This window comes from Capra hircus, chromosome 2, assembly GCF_001704415.2.
Source record: "Capra hircus breed San Clemente chromosome 2, ASM170441v1, whole genome shotgun sequence".
In the NCBI taxonomy this organism is placed as follows: Eukaryota; Metazoa; Chordata; class Mammalia; order Artiodactyla; family Bovidae; genus Capra; species Capra hircus.
Genome location: NC_030809.1, coordinates 59666358 through 59684437, shown reverse-complemented (window position 1 = coordinate 59684437; position 18080 = coordinate 59666358). Strand labels below are relative to the sequence as shown.

The 18080-nt window shown below is 40.6% G+C and overlaps 1 protein-coding gene and 1 pseudogene across 2 annotated transcripts in view; both read left to right on the top strand.

Moving 5' to 3' along the window:
• The window catches only part of CNTNAP5 (contactin associated protein like 5), a 1089942-nt gene that overhangs the window by 495180 nt on the left and 576682 nt on the right, over window positions 1–18080 (top strand). The window contains exon 5 of the mRNA XM_018061606.1: window positions 8500–8703. Within this exon, the coding sequence (XP_017917095.1) occupies window positions 8500–8703 (204 nt within the window). The remainder of the gene's footprint in view (window positions 1–8499; window positions 8704–18080) is intronic.
• On the top strand, window positions 16210–17335 carry LOC108637894 (annotated as a pseudogene). Its single transcript, XR_001919414.1, has one exon. The product of XR_001919414.1 is annotated as a lysosomal-associated transmembrane protein 4B pseudogene (transcript).

The following is an 18080-nucleotide window of genomic DNA, read 5'->3' as shown; positions in this document are numbered from 1 at the left end:
ATGAGGGTGGGGTGGACATTGCATATCTACCCTTAAAAAGCCAAGAACTGTTGTTCTGATGGAACTTAGTCTGTGAGTAAAGGAGCAAAGGCAAAAAGAGCAGAGGCCACGAGGAAATCAACATCAACCTGTAAGGTAAGCTCCCATTCATCTTTCCTTGAATGGGCATCTTCTTCCTTATACATTCCCTCATATTACATTCCGCAGGCATGCCTGATTCTTCCTGGACCAGGATCATGCACAGTATCCCTGTCCATGAGCTGTTTCATGTCATAATCCTCACACTGACACCCCACTTTCTAATGAGAAAACATTTAGGGCTTCTGTGTCAAACAGTTCATTACTGTGTGTATATGTTGTGGCAGGGTATGTAATCTTCCCAAGCTTTGGCTTCTCCTTTTTACAAATGGGGAAAAATATGAACCTCCTAAGGCTGTTAAGAAGAACATTAAATTAGGCAAAATATGCTAATTAGTTTCTTTTCCTGCTGGAGAATGGATTGCTTAATCCAAATGAAGAAATCTGTACGAGTGGCTTAGAAAAGCTGTGATAGAAAATGCAGAGGATATACTTAGTTTTGTCAGTAATTTTCTCAGTGCTTTAAAAACTATACTCTGTGGTGATCACACACTTCTTCATCTGCCAGTAGGATCCTTCTCTAACCTTTATGCATCTTTCAGTGCTTTCTTCATTTTTTCCTGTTTTTTTTTTTCATATTGTTAAAGAGCATCTTGCTTCAAGACATGTGTAAAACATGAATGAAGGTATAGATCTTCATAACCAGACCTCATGATGCAAATTAATACCAAAGGAGAATATTAGGACAAGGTGGTTACGATAGTATCTATTCAGGAAAGTCCAGTGTATAATAGAATTATTTCTCTTAATAGCAGCACTGGAAAAAGATGGGCCCTTTCTGTTAATATGTTAAATCTGTGGTAGCCAAGTAAAGTTGGGAATCTGAATGCTTAATTCTCCTGTGTCTGGAGGAAATATTAATTTTTCAGTGGGAGAAATCTCTAATCCTTCTTAAACGCATTTTTTTTTCATTTTTTTTAAATGTGATTTCTCCATTTGTGAAATGGCTGGTGCATTTTGCATGAGACTTGAATAACATTGCAAAGGTTCAGGGTATTTGTCTGAGTTCTCTTGGACTGGCGAAGTGTTTCTCTCATCGGCCTTCAGTGGTGTTAAGAGAAAACCTGTCACACTTCTGATCTCTCTAACAGGGGCCTCTCATCTTTGTTATCAAGAGCATCTGTGAAGAACTCAGGAATCGTGACTGAATGCCTCCAGAGAAATAAACTCTTTGAGTGTGAATGGGTAGCCTGGCTCTTGTGGGATGGGGGCAGGTTACAGGAGAGGAGGTCAAGGGACAGCTGACAGCATTGCCCTCAGGAACAGGTACTGCACTAGGTCCCTAAATCAGCTCACATGAAATTCTGGGTTCTGAATTAATGAGGTGATTTATACACATGTGAACCCTCTTCCCAAGGGATTGACTGTCCTGCTTGAGAGCTGGAGAGTAAACACATCTGGAAACAACTAAGTGTCAAAATCTGGTTGGGAGGTGAATTATTAAAGAGTGGCAGTGTGCTCGGTGGAAAACTAACTTGCGGGAGGAAGCTGCTAAGGGCAGGGCTAAGAACCAGACTAATGAGCTGTATGTCAGAGCATCAGCCAGAGAGGGGTGGCACTCAGGAAGGTTCTCAGCACACTCAAAGTAAGCCTAAGTCCCATTGGGTTGGTTGGATTTCCAGCTCTGCCACTCACTAACTGCGTGCTCCTATGCATATCACACACACACACACACACACACACACACACACACACACACACGACTTGGAGTAGGATGAAGGTTGTGGAGAGAAGTAGTGGATGAGGGGAGAAAGTAGGACAGAGACAGCTCAGTTCAGTCGCTCAGTCATGTCTGACTCTTGGCGACCCCATGAACCACAGCATGCCAGGCATCCCTGTCCATTACCAACTCCTGGAGTCCACCCAAACCCATGTCCATTGAGTCGGTGATGCCATCCAACCATCTCATCCTGTTATCCCCTTCTCCTCCTGACCTCAATCTTTCCCAGCACTAGGGTCTTTTCAAATGAATTAGCTCTTCACATCAGGTGGCCAAACTATTGGAGTTTCAGCTTCAACATCAGTCCTTCCAATGAACAACCAGGACTGATCTCCTTTAGGATGGACTAGTTGGACTGCCTTGCAGTCCAAGGGATTCTCAGGAGTCTTCTCCAATACCGCATTTCAAAAGCATCAATTCTTCAGCACTCAGCTTTCTTTATAGTCTAACTCTCACATCCATACATGACCACTGGAAAAACCATAGCCTTGGCTAGACAGACTTGAGACAGGTAGAATTTAATTTTTTGTGCAAAGGGGGCTTACTGAAGGGCTTTAGCAAAGAAAATGGGAGCATGACAGAGAGAGGTTGCAGAGGCTGAGTCCAGCAGGGCAGTTATAAGGCTATAGTGAGAATATGGATAATGATGAAGGCTTGGATAAATGTCTGCTCAATGCAACGTGAGGCATACTGAACCCCAATCTCAGATTTCCTTTATACCATGCTCTTCATACAATCTTCACATCATGCTTCAGATCTTTACCATGGTAGCAATAGCTTTGGATTAATGATGGAATTAGGGAGTGAAATATTGAGTGATTCTTCATTTCCAAGAATGATTTATGTAATTCTTGTAGAGGCTATTAGAGTAAGTTTCTCTTAGCTCTACTGTAAAAATAGGACCTTGAAGCTTGGAGAAGTCAAGAAAGTTGCCTTAGGCACCCCAGCTAGTAAATAGAAAAACCAGATTTGAAACCCAGGTCTGTGAGACTTCAACAATATTTTCTTTTTTTCTGCCCTATTGATCAATTCAGTTTCCTTAAGATCTCGTGGCAACATGAAGATACATTTTCTTAGAAGTAACCTATGTCATCACCACTTAAAACACTGATATCTGAGGGATTGAATTGCAGATCGTGAGTGCTGGGATGGATTGGAAAAGAGGAGATAGTGCCATGGAATGGAGAAAGGAAGAGTCTACTCCCCTCAGCAATATTACTACCATCACTGGTGGGCCCCCTTCCAGGCTGTTTTGGCCTCCAGGCAATAAGACGTGGCATGAAGGCTGAGAAGCAGGGGGTGAGGGGTGGGGAAGGGCAGTACCTCCTTCCTTCTGGTTGTTCCTGGAATCTTAATAAACCACTTGAGCATATCTTCTTGAAAATTTTCCAAATTTCTCATGAGACAAGTAGATCAAGGCATGTCTTTTCAATAGTAACTCAGATTGCATGCTTATTCATGTCAGAAATCACCCCACTCTCCCAGTCATATACAATGTTTGAACTTTATACTGTTCCCATAGCAGTGGGCGTACCCTTCTATTTTAGCTCATGACATGCCGTATTAGTGTCATGGCTCACCAGTTGTATGTGCCATGTCCCTCACTCAGCACTAGGCTCCTAAGGACTCAGTTTCTAATCCAAAGTCTGGTGCGGAGCCAGCGGGTAGGCTTCAGAATAGAGCAGGAAGACACAGGTGCAGACCTGCACACAAAGAATTTCAAGTGGAGTTTGAAGTATGGCAGAACAGAAAACTTGGGGCCAACTTGCATCCCCTGGGAAGTAAACCATTGACTCAAAAAGTGAAAAGCATTACTGTAGGTGAGAAAGTGGAGTGTCAGCCACAAGAGTAGACTGGGGAGGAATGCAAGGTCCTCCGTGTATCCTAAACACTGTTAATACTCCTAATCCCTCTTAAGGAATTAACACAAGTAACATGCCAGACATGGTGGAATCCCTTTGTATACATTATCACTTTATATGGGTAAGTACATTTGATATTCACAGCAATTTTCTCTGAAGGATGCAACTACCCTATTTTATAGATAAGCATATAAAGTCTTCAAGATGTAGAGCTGCCAACATGACCCAGTTAAGCTATAGCCATCACAGTTTAACATTCATGCTGTTATCTATATTATGATCCTTATTATGCTATGACTGATACCAGCTTGCTGTCTATAGTCCGCACTAGGTTTTGGTAGAGACTGATTTCAGAGGACAGAGGTAGAAGCATTGGTGGGGTGATGGGGGAGATGGTCTGAGAAAGTTGAGGATTGGTGAATATCCCTCTGCCTCTGGACAATTTCATTTTTGGGTCTCAGGTGTATTAGCAACCTTGGTTAGAACCACTTTATTCCATAGGAATAAATTATGAAATTGTATTTTAAAATTAATTACCAAAAAAGGATGGTTTCATTTTTATTTTCATTTCAAAATTTCAGCTTTCCAAAGGATATTTCTAGCTCCTTGGTCCAAAAAAAAAAAAAAAAAATTTATCACTGTGTATGCTCAAGGTGAGGATTTTAATTGCTTGGTGAATAATAAAAAATTGAGTTTTATCAAGTAGTTAATTCAAATAAGAATAATTTCATCCTCTTCATACACCCATTAACCACCATCCCACCCACGTAAGATGGTATATAATGGATCTGTTTTAAACTGTAATTAAATAGCCTTAACATTCTCCTATTACAAAAGTAATAAAATATTTTTTGTAAAAGTTTTTATAATGAAAGAATAGAAAAATATAAAAACACCTATAACAACAACTCCAAAGAATCACTATTAATTATTTTAAATGCTATTTTTAGAGCAGTTTACATTCAGAGCAGAATTAAGGCAAGTACAGAGGAAGGTATAGAAACACCCCTGGCTCTCACAAATACAAGTCCGCCTCCCCCATCATCAGCGTCCCCATCAGAGTAGTACATTTATTACAGCTGATGAACCTACACTGACAAACAACCATCACCCAAAGTCCACATGGTTTTGAAGAGGAAAATTTAAAAACTTTCGCCCAGCTAGAAATAACCTCATGCTCATTCTGCTTCTGTAACTCAGCTGCTGCTGCTGCTGCTGCTAAGTCGCTTCAGTCATGTCAGACTCTGTGCGACTCCATAGACGGCAGCCCACCAGGCTCCCCGTCCCTGGGATTATCCAGGCAAGAACACTGGAGTGGGTTGCCATTTCCTTGTCCAATGCATGAAAATGAAAAGTTAAAGTGAAGTCGCTCAGTCATGTGTCAGACTCTTAGCCACCCCATGGACTGCAGCCTACCAGACTCCTCCGTCCATGGGATATTCCAGGCAAGAGTACTGGAGTGGGGTGTAACTCAGCTAGCTCCTTTCAAAGTCACGTGGGAAAGCCCAAACTATACAGAGGCTAATCCTCATCCTTAGCAAGCTTCCCTGATTTAAAGACTTGATGGGATGACTTGTCCACTGAAGGACATTGGCCTGAAGGATTATATTGGATTTGTGGGACTAACGCATATCTAATTTTAGCCAACTGGTGGGGGGCATGGTATTGGAAACTATCCGTCCCTCCCTTTTCTTACTTCCCCTAGACCGAGGTGAATCATTGGGAGTCCCAGTTTATAAAGATAGAGGCCCTACCAAAAAGCTCAGGTCTCAATCCAACCAGTCCATTCTGAAGGAGATCAGCCCTGGGATTTCTTTGGAAGGAATGATGCTAAAGTTGAAACTCCAGTACTTTGGCCACCTCATGCGGAGAGTTGACTCATTGGAAAAGACTGTGATGCTGGGAGAGATTGGGGGCAGGAAGAGAAGGGGACGACCGAGGATGAGATGGCTGGATGGCATCACTGACTCGATGGACGTGAGTCTGAGTGAACTCCGGGAGTTGGTGATGGACAGGGAGGCCTGGCGTGCTGCGATTCATGGTGACTGAGCGACTGAACTGAACTGAACTACAGATTGGACACTAGAAAGATGACAATGGCCTCCTGAATGCATATCCAATATTACAGGCCAGCCACACGGGCAGAAGATAGGTCCTGGGGCTACTGAGCTGAAACTTACATCAGTCATCCTTGTCAATTATCCAGCCCCTGTAATCCTGCTTAACCATGTCTGTGTAAAGGTCAGGCATCCCCCTGCTCTCTCTCCTAACTGCTGTTTCCATGTGCCCGAGACCCCAAGTTTGAACTAGCCTATTAACAGTCAGCACTGTCCACTAAAGTCTGGTGTCATGCACTGTCTATAAACATTCTGTAACTCCTTTGTTCTGGGCACAGAGCTGGAAGTGTTAACTCCTTTGGGCCCACCGGAGTAATGAACCTGCTTTCTCCAACTTTTCGAGCGTGGTGCTTGGTTTCTCGACAATAAACCTGAATCTCCAACTCTCCAACTGCGGTGCTTGGTTTTTTCATGGTCCGACTTCTGCAACAGTTCATTGTTGCTGTTGTATATTCCATAAGTTTAGAGTAACATATAATAACATTCATCTTATCATTTCAGTATCGGTATTTTCACTGTCCTAGAAATCCTCTGTGCTCTGCCAGTTCCAGAGGGTTGATTCTCTCTGATCAACCCCTGGCCTCTACTGATCTTTTTCCTGTCCCATAGTTTTGCTTTTCCTAGAACGTCATGCAGCTGGACTCATAGAGTAGCATTTTCAGATTGACATTTTTTCATTAAGTAATATGTTTTTAAGGTTTGTGTTTGTTTCTTTCTTTTCATGGCTTGACAGTTCATTTCTTTTTAGTGCTATGCAGTATTCCATTGTCTCAATGTACCACAGTTTAGTTATCCATTCACCTGGTGAAATGTATTTTGGTTGTTTATAAGATTTGGCAATTATAAGTGAAGCTGCTGTAAGCATCTGTGTGCAGGTGTTTGTGTGGACTCAAGTTTTCAACTCTTTTGAGTAAATACCACAGAGTTAGATTGGTAAATGGTATAGGTAGAGTACATTTAGCTTTGTAAGAAACTACCAAACTGTCTTCCATGGTGGCTGTACTGTTCTGTGTCCCCACTCTCAGTGAAGGAGACTACCTATTGCTCCACACCCTCCTACCTCAGCATTTGGTGGTGTCAGTGTTTCAGGGTTAGGCCATTCTAACAGGCATACAGTTAACAGTACCTCATTATTTTAATTTGCATTTCTCAGGTGACATGTGATGTGGAGCATCTTTTCAGATGCTTATTTGCCATCTTTATGTATTCAATATGAGGTAAGATTCCTCATATTTGAAAGTTGCTTAGAGAGTAGTTCTTAAAAGTTCTCATCACAAGAAAAAATTTCTGTAACTACATAAAATACAAATGTTAAATACACTTTTTGTGCTGCTGATTTTGCAATATATATAAATACCTAATCATTGTGTTGTACACTTGAAGCTACTATAATGTTGTCTATCAATTATGCATCAATAAAAAAAGGAAAAGAAAATTCCTATTAGCTTTTTGACATACAATTTTCAGATATGGTTATTCATATCTGCTACATAAGCTTATCTAAATCATAATTACCAGGACTTCCTTTTTCGCTTTCACAATAATGTATATTCATTTTTTATATGAAAACTAAAATGATACATATCATCAGCATAAGATAAGGCAGGCATGATTAGGATGCAAGTTATTTGCCCTCTCTGTTCAAATAGTAAATCTGCTTTTACTGAATATTATTTTCCAGTGAACCTAAGTTCAGTTCAGTTCAGTCACTCAGTTGTGTCCAACTCTTTGCAACCCCATGGACTGAAGCACGCCAGGCTTCCCTGGTCCACCACCAGCTCCCAGAGCTCGCTCAGACTCATGTCCATTGAGTCGGTGATGCCATCCATCTCATCCTCTGTTGTCTCCTTCTCCTCCTGCCTTCCATCTTTCCCAGCATCAGGGTCTTTTCCAGTGAATTAGTTCTTCTTTGGCCACATCAGGTGGCCAAAGTATTGGAGTTTCAGCTACAGCATCAGTTCTTTCAATGAATATTCAAGACTGATTTCCCTTGGGATTGGCTGGTTTGTCCTTCTTGCAGTCCAAGGAACTCTCAAGAGTCTTCTCCAACACCACAGTTCAAAAGCATCAATTCTTCAGTGCTCACCTTTCTTTACAGTCCAACTCTCACATCCATGCATGACTACTGGAAACCATAAACCTAAAGGAAACCTAAAGGAACCTAAAGTAAAACCTCAGATTCCTTTTCAACACAAGTCTAGGAAAACTGCACTTTTCAGTCAGGGTTGAAATAATGAACTATATTTTTCATCTCTGACCTTGAGCTGGAGATGATGGGAGAAAATGACTCCAGCTATCAGAAGCAAGTTAATAAGGAGGATAAATCATGAGAGACTATTATAACCAGGCATCTGACACAATACAGCCTGACAAAGGTACTTGTGGTATTCACATCTTGTCCCCTCAAGCAAAAGCTATCACTAATGAGAGGTTTTACTTCTAGACTGATGATCAGTTCACTCTGAGTATGTGATGGTTGCTTGTAAATAATATTTCCCGTGAGTCTAATTATACTGGGTCTGGTCTATATGTTTCCCCTTGATTCAGTACCCTACAGATGTCAGGAACATTTCAATTAATTGAACAACAGCTAAGACAAGAAAGAGGGAGAACATTCTGAGGATGTGCACTGATTTTCCTTCCTCTCTCTCTTTGTGCCTAGAATCGGACGTTGCTGACTTCGATGGTCGAAGCTCCCTACTTTACAGGTTCAATCAGAAGCTGATGAGTACTCTCAAAGATGTGATTTCCCTGAAGTTCAAGAGCATGCAAGGAGATGGGGTCCTCTTCCATGGAGAAGGACAACGGGGAGACCACATCACCCTGGAGCTCCAGAGAGGGAGGCTCGCCCTGCACCTCAACCTGGGTAGGGTCAAGCTTTGCCCTGTCCCTGGCCATGTTGGGCTATGGGGAACTCCTTTTGTAGCAGGTTATCTTCCTAGTGTGTCAGTTAGAAGTTGCTGTGTCACAGTTGAAGTAATATATTTTCCTTATCCAAATTGGAGAAGAAAAATCCACATTTTTAAATGTTTAAGCCATAAATAGCATTCTTTAAACAAGGTAATTTTAGTAGATAGGGAGAGATACAGAGAAGGCAATGGCAACCCAGTACAGTACTCTTGCCTGGAAAATTCCATGGACAGAGGAGCCTGGTAGCCTGCAGTCCATGAGGTCGTGAAGAGTCGGACACACGTGAGTGACTTCACTTTCACTTTTTACTTTCATGCATTGGAGAAGGAGATGGCAACCCACTCCAGTGTTCTTGCCTGGAGAATCCCAGGGACGGTGGAGCCTTGTGGGCTGCCATCTATGGGGTCACACAGAGTCAGACATGACTAAAGTGACTTAGCAGCAGCAGCAGGGAGAGATACAGGTTAATTTTTCTTCCTTCCTTCCTTTCTTTCTTTCTTGACATATTTCACTTTTTTTTTTTTTTATGGTAACAAACTGTAGTTTGAGTAAGTCTGAACACACACACAAGCACACATATTACAATATAATAAGGCTTGCTCACCATCTATTATACTTGTTACACTTATGAAAGTTAAGTTCCTGGGGAAAAATGGAAAAGATACATTTTAATTTTTGTTTGTTTTGTAAGGGAACAAGGGGTCATGTGCAGGGCATCTAAGTTTCTGGGCATTCTCATGTCTTATTAAAGGATACTCTGTTTTGTTTTATGTTTATTTCAAGTGTCCAGGCAGTGCTAGGGTGAGCCCTATATTTGCCAAATGCCAGCAAATTTAGTACAGAATGCCCTGCTACTTTCTATCTGTTTAAGACTCAAGCCTCCTGCTGTGGGTCGGCATCCATCGTTCCTGCCTCACTACTGGCAGGTCTGCATTTCTTGGTAATCAACTAAGAGATGGTCAGCCTCCTTTATGTGAAAGGTACTCTTGGCATGGCCAAGTACAGAAGACAGAAAGTAGAACTCCCAAATTCGCAAAGGGAAACCAAGAAGCTCTACTGGAGAAAAAGAACTGGGAAAAAAGTGTTAGGGTGATGAAAAAGGAAGAGATCACTTTCTGAAAGAATGAGTTTCTGCCTCCCTTTGGGTGTGTATTAGTGTTAGGGGAAGGGGTGGAGAGTATACTTGTGGAAGATAATTATCACCTACTGCTGAGTATTTCTGATCAAATAGTAAAGAAAGAAAGTCATAGCAGAATTCAGTGTAGGCTTAAGTTGCATGAAAGCCTAGAAATATCACAGATAAGTTTGTGCCCTTTAATATTTATTATTTAGTAATATGTTCTTTTACTAATTAGCATAAGAATGAAGATTATTGTGAACTCATCCCCAAAGCCAAGCAATGGAGATACTTATTTTGAGGCATTTCTTAGCATTTCCTTAGCCTCCGTGTTGGACATTGGAAGTGCTAGCAAGGAGAGCCTCTGGATCCCAAGTTTAGCTCATTAAATTGATATCTAATGCACTAAACTAAATAGACAGCAAAGGCATCTTTAGAGTCTCACCCAGAGGAGAGCTAAAGAGGATTCGCTAGTAACCTAATCAGTTTTGTCCACATACCTAAAGAAATTTATCAGTGAAATCTATGAAAGATGGGCATATTGAGCAGAAACGTATCAGTCTATTAACTGGTGTTCAATTTTCATGAAAGGAGAATGGATGGAGTAACTTCCTCCCTAACACCCAGTGACAAGTCATTCACAGAGCATTGTGGGTTGTGGATAAAGCTATTGTGATTACCCCTCTGAAACTCTGCCCCAACAAGCATAACCCAATGATGGATAGCAGTGTCAGTGACAGTAAAGCAGGATGGAAAGAAAAAGGTGTGCTCATGTAACAGATTTTACTTGCAGACAGGTGCTAGCTATTTATTTCTGGGGAAAGTTCATGACTTCCAAGCCTCAATTTACTTATTTCTAACATGGGATATTATTAATAACTATCTAGCAGGGCATGAATGTGAAAACTAAAAATATTCAAAATGAATTTTTTGTGATCCAGTCTGCTATGCTCAGTCATGTACAACTCTTTGTGGCCCCACAGGCTATAGCCTGCTGGTCTTCTCTGCCCATGGGATTTTCCAGGCAGGAATACTGGAGTGGGGTGCCACTTCCTACGTTAGGGGCTCTTCTAGACTTAGGGATAGAGCTTTCATCTCTTACGTCTCCTGCATTGGCAGGTATATTCTTAACCACTAATGCCACCTGAGAATTTTCTATGTCAGTAAATAAACACAGTGAAACTCCTCATATTACTCATTATTCAGCTAACGATATCTGAATGTCCCACATCCTGTAGTTTGCTAGTCTTCCTGGAAAGAAATGGGTCTATTAAGATGAAGAAGACACTCTCCTGCTGTGATATAAAGAAAACAGAACAATTCTCTTTCCAGATTTCCATTTAACCCATATTTCTAACTGTGTTGGTGATAATGGGAAATCTCATTTAGTGAATTATTTGGTAGTAAAAATATGTTTAGTCCTTATTCTACAAAGTTTGGAAATTTTCTTCAGCTTTTGAATTTACTCATTTCCATGAGTTTACCATGATTAAATATTTCCTGTACTTACGTCCTTTTAACAGTTACCCAGCATACTTATTAAATAACACGGTTTTTTATGTTCCTTCTCTGGAGAGACACTGACATATATTAGTATGTTAGCTCAGCATATCTCTGTCATAGCCAGCAAATCTTTGGAAGCACTGAGTAAAGGGGAAGGGGGGAATGGTAATAGCTTTGATTTGCCCATAAAAGAAAATCTGTAACATAGGTTACACAAGGGCAAGATAACATTGTGTTCATGGCTGTAGTTCTGGAAACTAGGAGAACACCTACCTGCAGTAGGTACTCCAGGCCAACTGAGTTATTGGGAAAAGAGGTTTTCATCTCACCTATTGGAGCCTGACACAAATTCGCATTTTTCTCATTTGGCTTGCTCATCCCCAAGCCTGAGCTACTCTTCCTCCTGTGATTTCCACAATGTGCAGTATCCTATCCAATCCTTAAAGCAGCCCATTATGTACATAACCATTAGCTCCAATTTACCTATATGGAATATTAAACGGGAGGAATATATGTCAGCTGCTCAAATGATGCAGCTACTAATCAGTGTAGTCACAGTTAAAATCAAGTCATGTTTACTGTCTTTTAAACTTATTTTCAGATTATAAAATATATGTCAGTTTTAGAAAACTTGATGAAAAAAATTATAAATAAGAGGAAAAAAGTCACTTAAAATTCTACAACCCAGTCATCCTTCTATTAATTTTGGTATATTTTCCAAGTGTTTTTCCTTAGCTATTTATATAAAAATTTTACATATTATATAAAATTTATGTTCTTTCCAAGTTTCCACACAACCTTCAAAGTGGAAAGAGTTTATATTATCCATGATCAAGGACTTTTTTTTTTTTTCTTTTTTTAAAGAAATGAATCAAGAAAGAGAGAAAAATGAAGAGAGAGAGGAAGAATCTAAAAATTCAAGTTAATGGGCTAAAAATGGGGTTGGGCCAGTGAAGGAGGAAGTTTCTCTCTTCCCAACTGATGTGGACACTCCGGCAGTGTTCCCTGTAGGGACAGTTCCCCAATGCATGTTCCTTTTCTAATTTGTGACTTTACAATTCAGTGTTCTAGGCTGAGTGGAGTGATTCAGTACCATGGACAGCAACAGAGGCGGGCCTTTGGAGATGCATGGTGTGCTGTAGTTCCTCACAAGTGATGCTCTTTGCTGATATTCTGATTCATATTACTTAGTTACCTCTGTGGCAATTGACTTGAAAAGACCATTTCAATGCTTCAGTCAAACTAGGCCTTCCCCTTTGACTGTTCTCTTAGGGTACAATGATGATTTTTCTAGAGCTACTAATGCGAAAGAAATTTCTTCTCTCAATCCATAAGGAAGTTAATAGAGATTCCTCTTTCCACTCTTTGCACATCTCATTCAGATCACCTGTGGCAGTTTGTCCTCTGTAGAATTACAATAGGACAAACTCGTACATGTGGGTGGTAAAATCAAAAAGCAGAGGCATTACATGACTGGGGAATTGTGGTAAGGACTAAACAAAACATTAATCACACATGCAGGTCATTCATCCTTACAAGAGTCCAGTGCTTTTGAAGTGAGGCAGATTGTGCAACAAGGCAGTCATAGGAAAGTGAGAACCTTGAAATAGCATAAACATGTGTGGAGCACACTGTCCTTGTGGGAGCCAAGCATAGGTTCAAAGGCAAAGCATCTCACTGCATAACCAACTCACAGAGATTATCTTGGATATCACTGAATACTCTGCACCTACTCTAGAGAGTCCAGTGAGTGTTTACTTTAACTTTTTCAAATTCAAGCATTTTGATCATCAGTGATGTCCAGTTGGTTACCCTGGGTCACAGAGATCATGTAGTTGCATAGCCATCTACCCAAGATTAGAACTCTCACCAACTCAAACACAAGGTCCTGACATTAATCACTAAAATGTTATAAACTTTCATTGAACAAGTAGGTATTGAATATTAAGAAGTTGCTGTTCATGTGTTAAAATTTTGAGAATGGAGAGACCAGGGTGGGATAGAGGAGTCCAGAAAGTTTCTTCAATCCAAATTCAATTAACTGGAGATTTTATTATGAAGAGGAAAGCAAGACAGGAATTTCAGACAAAGTGTCAGTGTGGTAATTGGCACCATATTTTATATAAATGGTGTCATTCATGTATAGGAATTCATTGAGCAAGTACATTAAGCTAAGCACTGAGCTATGCACTGGGGCTCACCAGTTCTAATTTTCAAGGAGGTCCCAGCCTGGTAAAACAATTATTGTGATTGACTTTCTAACTTTGTAGTAGTAACCAAAAATAGATATCTATGTATCATCAAAACCATCTTTTTTAAAATAACAAAGTCACAAAAGATAGATGCAACTTAGGAGTCAGATTGAGCAATGACCCCTAAATCTAAAGAATGTTTTATTGAATAAAATTTAGAAAAATTTTTTTGAGAACTAAGGACATGAATTACATTTCTTTAGCGATACATAAGGATTTGCTCTGATTTGAGGGTCAAGTCCACTGTAATCACATGGCTTCCTGTTAGTTTTTATTTTCTTCAGAAGACTTCATTTGAGTACTTGAGAACATTCATCAGCCCTGAATTTTGCAAAACAGGGGTCTATATAATCCTGGATAAACTAGAGAGGGGAAATTTGCCTTCACCTTCTACATCATGTCCTTCCCTCTTTGGGTTGTCGCATTTTCCTTTTCCACAACTCTCTGCTTGCTGATCCATCAAATCCCTTTCCTGGTATTCTTAGTAAGCTAAGTAAACTCACATGTGTGTATGGTGGGAGGCAGATGGCCAGAACATAAGGAATACAGGTATCAATTTTTCCAATAGGAGTAAGTAGTAAGAGTATTTAGCTTTGGAGTCATAGCTGAGGGTATAACCTTAATTCTTGGTGATCTTGGGTATATCCTGTGGCTTCATTGAGGTGAAGCTTTTTGTAAGGCTGTGTTCAGGAATAACAAAAACAACCTGTGTAAAATGCTTACCTCACTTTAACAAAAAAGAAGCTTAAAAATACAAGTGAATACCAACATTGCTAGCCTGAACAACTAAATGTGAGAAAGTTAATCCTAAAGATCAAGTGGATGAAGGCATTGGGGACCTCCATGGGAATGGCCCTCTAGCTCATCAACAACAAATCTTTCCAAGAGTGACTTTTTGTTGAAATACAATATTGAAAGTTTATGTTATCATTTGTTCAAGCTATATGAAGTCTACAGATTGTGAAAGGTAAAGTGCCATCCATATTTAAACTGTTAAGACCAATCAAGGTGATTTAATCAAAGGAGATTTTGAAGTGAAAATGCAACAATATACATGCTAAAGATCCAGAAAAAAGCTAGTTCCAAGGGTGAAGAATTTGATATGCTTATCCATAGTATGTTTGGGGTAGGGTAGGGGAGGAGGAGGAGAAGAGCAAGTTAGAAATGTTTTGCAGATATTTTAAACTTCCTATAAAATTTTTCGTACACCTTAGGGTTTTGAATAATTACATAGTTTCATTTTAACACTCTCAAACTACATGAAAACAAGTTTTAATTTAGTAAGTAATTCTTTTTTTTCTCTCTCTCTCTAATGTGTTTCTGGCCTAAAAGACACCATCTGTGGATTTTTATTGTCTTTGTGTCCTCCACAATTACCCATAGGTGTTTTTATCTTGCCTTAATAAATTGGAAACTAGTTAAAACTTGTGGTTGAACCATAATTGTCACTGAGATATGACTTGAAGTATATATTACAGAATGATGAGTTTGATCATCTTTTGAGAATGAATTTTTTTTTTGTAATTTCTAATAATGAACACTTCTAGGTAAAATGGAAACTTTTCTAGGACTAACCTTTTTTCTTCATAGTTGCACTTTATATAGATATATTTTGAAACATCCCACTTGATGAATAGCAGAATTTCCTGTTTATCCAACTGTTAAAGTGGACTGATTTCCACTCAATTTCTTTCAATACATGTATTCTTGCCTGGGAAATCCTATGGACAGAGGACCCCGGTGCACCTGCAGTCCAGGGGGTTGCAAAATAGTTGGGTATGACAATGATTAAAACAAAACAAAGATTTCTGAGCATTAACATAAAATGATTCATGGAGAGGGTAAAATATGTTCATGTCTGCCATTTTTTTAATTAAAAATGTACTTGTAATGCAGGAGATATTCAATAATTCACACATCAGTCATATAGTTAGCCATGCAGGTCAAGGATTATGCTTTAATGAAGTTTAGTTTTGTTTCTTAATATCCAAAATATTTATACTCTAAAATGTATAAAGAAAAGAAAAAGAATAAAAACTAAAATTACAGTCAGTTTGACCTCTTCATAAGTAAACTCATCTTTTGAAGCAGGAATAAAAGTGTAGAAATTATCAAAGTATTTAATTTTAATCCTTTTCTCTATTAAAAAATCAAAATATCACTAAAATCCACCCAAACAACACATAACAAATAAGTAGGAGGAAAATATATGATTCCTTTACTTTTTCTTTTTGTGACTTTCATTGGTTTTACAGTTTCAAATGTTTAATGTTTTTTACATACTAGTAAATTCTTAAACACCTTTTTAACCTTTTAAGGAAAAAGGAAGGGCATATCAAATTTAAAGTGAAGGCTCTAATATTAAATTTATTGGGGTATATTAACTTATAACATAGTTCATAAGACACAGTAAGTCTCCTTCAACCAGTCATTAGTCCTTGGGCATGTTTTATTTTATAAATAAAATTTGATTCTGTGTGTGTGTGTAGAAGAGGGAGGGGGAGAGGAAGACACAAGTTTTTGTTGTTGTTGTTTTGACTGGTAGTGCTTTTCATCCACTTGCTGGAGCAAACTTCCTTAAAGTCATCTCTCGGAGCTCGGGGTCCGGCCGAGGTTCCAGCTGCTAGCTCTTCGCGCGGTGAGGCGCGGGGCCCGGGGCCGGTGGGCGGCGGACGGGGGCCAGGAAGAGGGAGCGAGGGTAGCCGGGGAGAGGGGGGCCGGCGACAGCCGCACGGTGCGCAGGACCGACGGCCGACGCTCTTGCGAACTTGGGCAGAGTCGCGCCACTGCGCCCGCGGCCCGAGCGATGAAGATGGTGGCCCCCTGGACGCGGTTCTACTCCAACAGCTGCTGCCTCTGCTGCCATGTCCGCACCGGCACCATCCTGCTCGGCGGCTGGTACTTGATCCTCAATGCTGTGGTACTGCTGATTCTGTTGAGCGCCCTGGCTGATCCAGATCATTACCACTTTTCAAGTTCTGAACTCGGGGGTGACTTTGAGTTCATGGATGATGCCAACATGTGCATTGCCATCGCGATTTCTGTTCTCATGATCCTTATCTGTGCCATGGCTACGTACGGAGCATACAAGCAACGTGCAGCCTGGATCATCCCATTCTTCTGCTACCAGATCTTTGATTTTGCCTTGAACACCTTGGTTGCGGTCACCATACTTGTTTATCCAAACTCCATCCAGGAATACATACGACAGCTGCCTCCTGATTTTCCTAACAAAGATGATATCATGTCAGTGAATCCTACCTGTTTGGTCCTCATTATTCTTCTGTTTTATCAGCATTATCTTGGCTTTTAAGGGTTACTTGATTAGCTGTGTTTGGAACTGCTACCGATATATCAATGGCAGGAACTCCTCTGATGTCCTGGTTTATGTTACCAGCAATGACACTATGGTGCTGTTACCCCCGGTGCTGTTACCCCCCTAGGATGACGCCACTGTGAATAGCGCCACCAAGGAGCCGCCGCCCCCGTACGTGTCTGCCTGAGCCTGAAAGTCGGGCGAGCAAGAGCGACAGCCAGACTTTTCATTCATCAGAGCAATAGTTCTTTAATTTTTCTTCTGAGATGAGCTCTCTGAGCTTATTTGTTGCAGAAATGCTACAGTTTAAAAGTTTAGATGTTAAGTTGAAACTCTAGTTTGAAACCTATGCTTTAGCTGGAGCACCGTGATAGAGTAGCTGTAGAAATTCTCTCTGTGGGGTGGGATGGGGTGGGGTAGGGTGGCATGGGCTCCTCTAGTCTTCCCTCGGCATGGGCTCCTCTAGTCTTCCCTCGGCGTTGGAACTACCCAACAACCTGGAAGAATCTCGAGTCCGAGACGTCTGTTGTACGTGCTGAGCCCCAGAGTCGAAGACTTTCCAAGGCTTTTCTCTTCACTCCCTCTTTCTCTTTTGAACGTGTATAATCAAGTCAAAATTAGACAATGCTTTTCCTCGGCCATTCCAATTTATAGAAGAAACCCTTAGGAGAACAGGAATGTTATTTGTGTAAGGAGTCCATATAATACATAAATAAAACAAGAATTTCCTTAGGAAAAAAAAAGTCATTTCTCAATAAGTCTTTCTTTTTTTATGTCCACTCCAGTATCCAAATGACATTCTAGGCTACCATATGTCAACAGCCTCTTACCACCTGTAAATCCGCCCTTCTTGTGCTCTCTTTGCCTACGCTCCTCATCCTCCATCCACATGACTGCCAGTTTTCCTGCCAGCCTTGCCTTCTAATCAAACGTCCATGCTGCTGCTGCTGCTAAGTCGCTTCAGTCGTGTCCGACTCTGTGCGACCCCATAGGCGGCAGCCCACCAGGCTCCCCTGCCCCTGGGATTCTCCAGGCAAGAACACTGGTGTGGGTTGCCATTTCCTTCTCTAATGCATGAAAGTAAAAAGTGAAAGTGAAGTTGCTCAGTCGTGTCCGACTCTTAGCGACCCCATGGACTGCAGCCT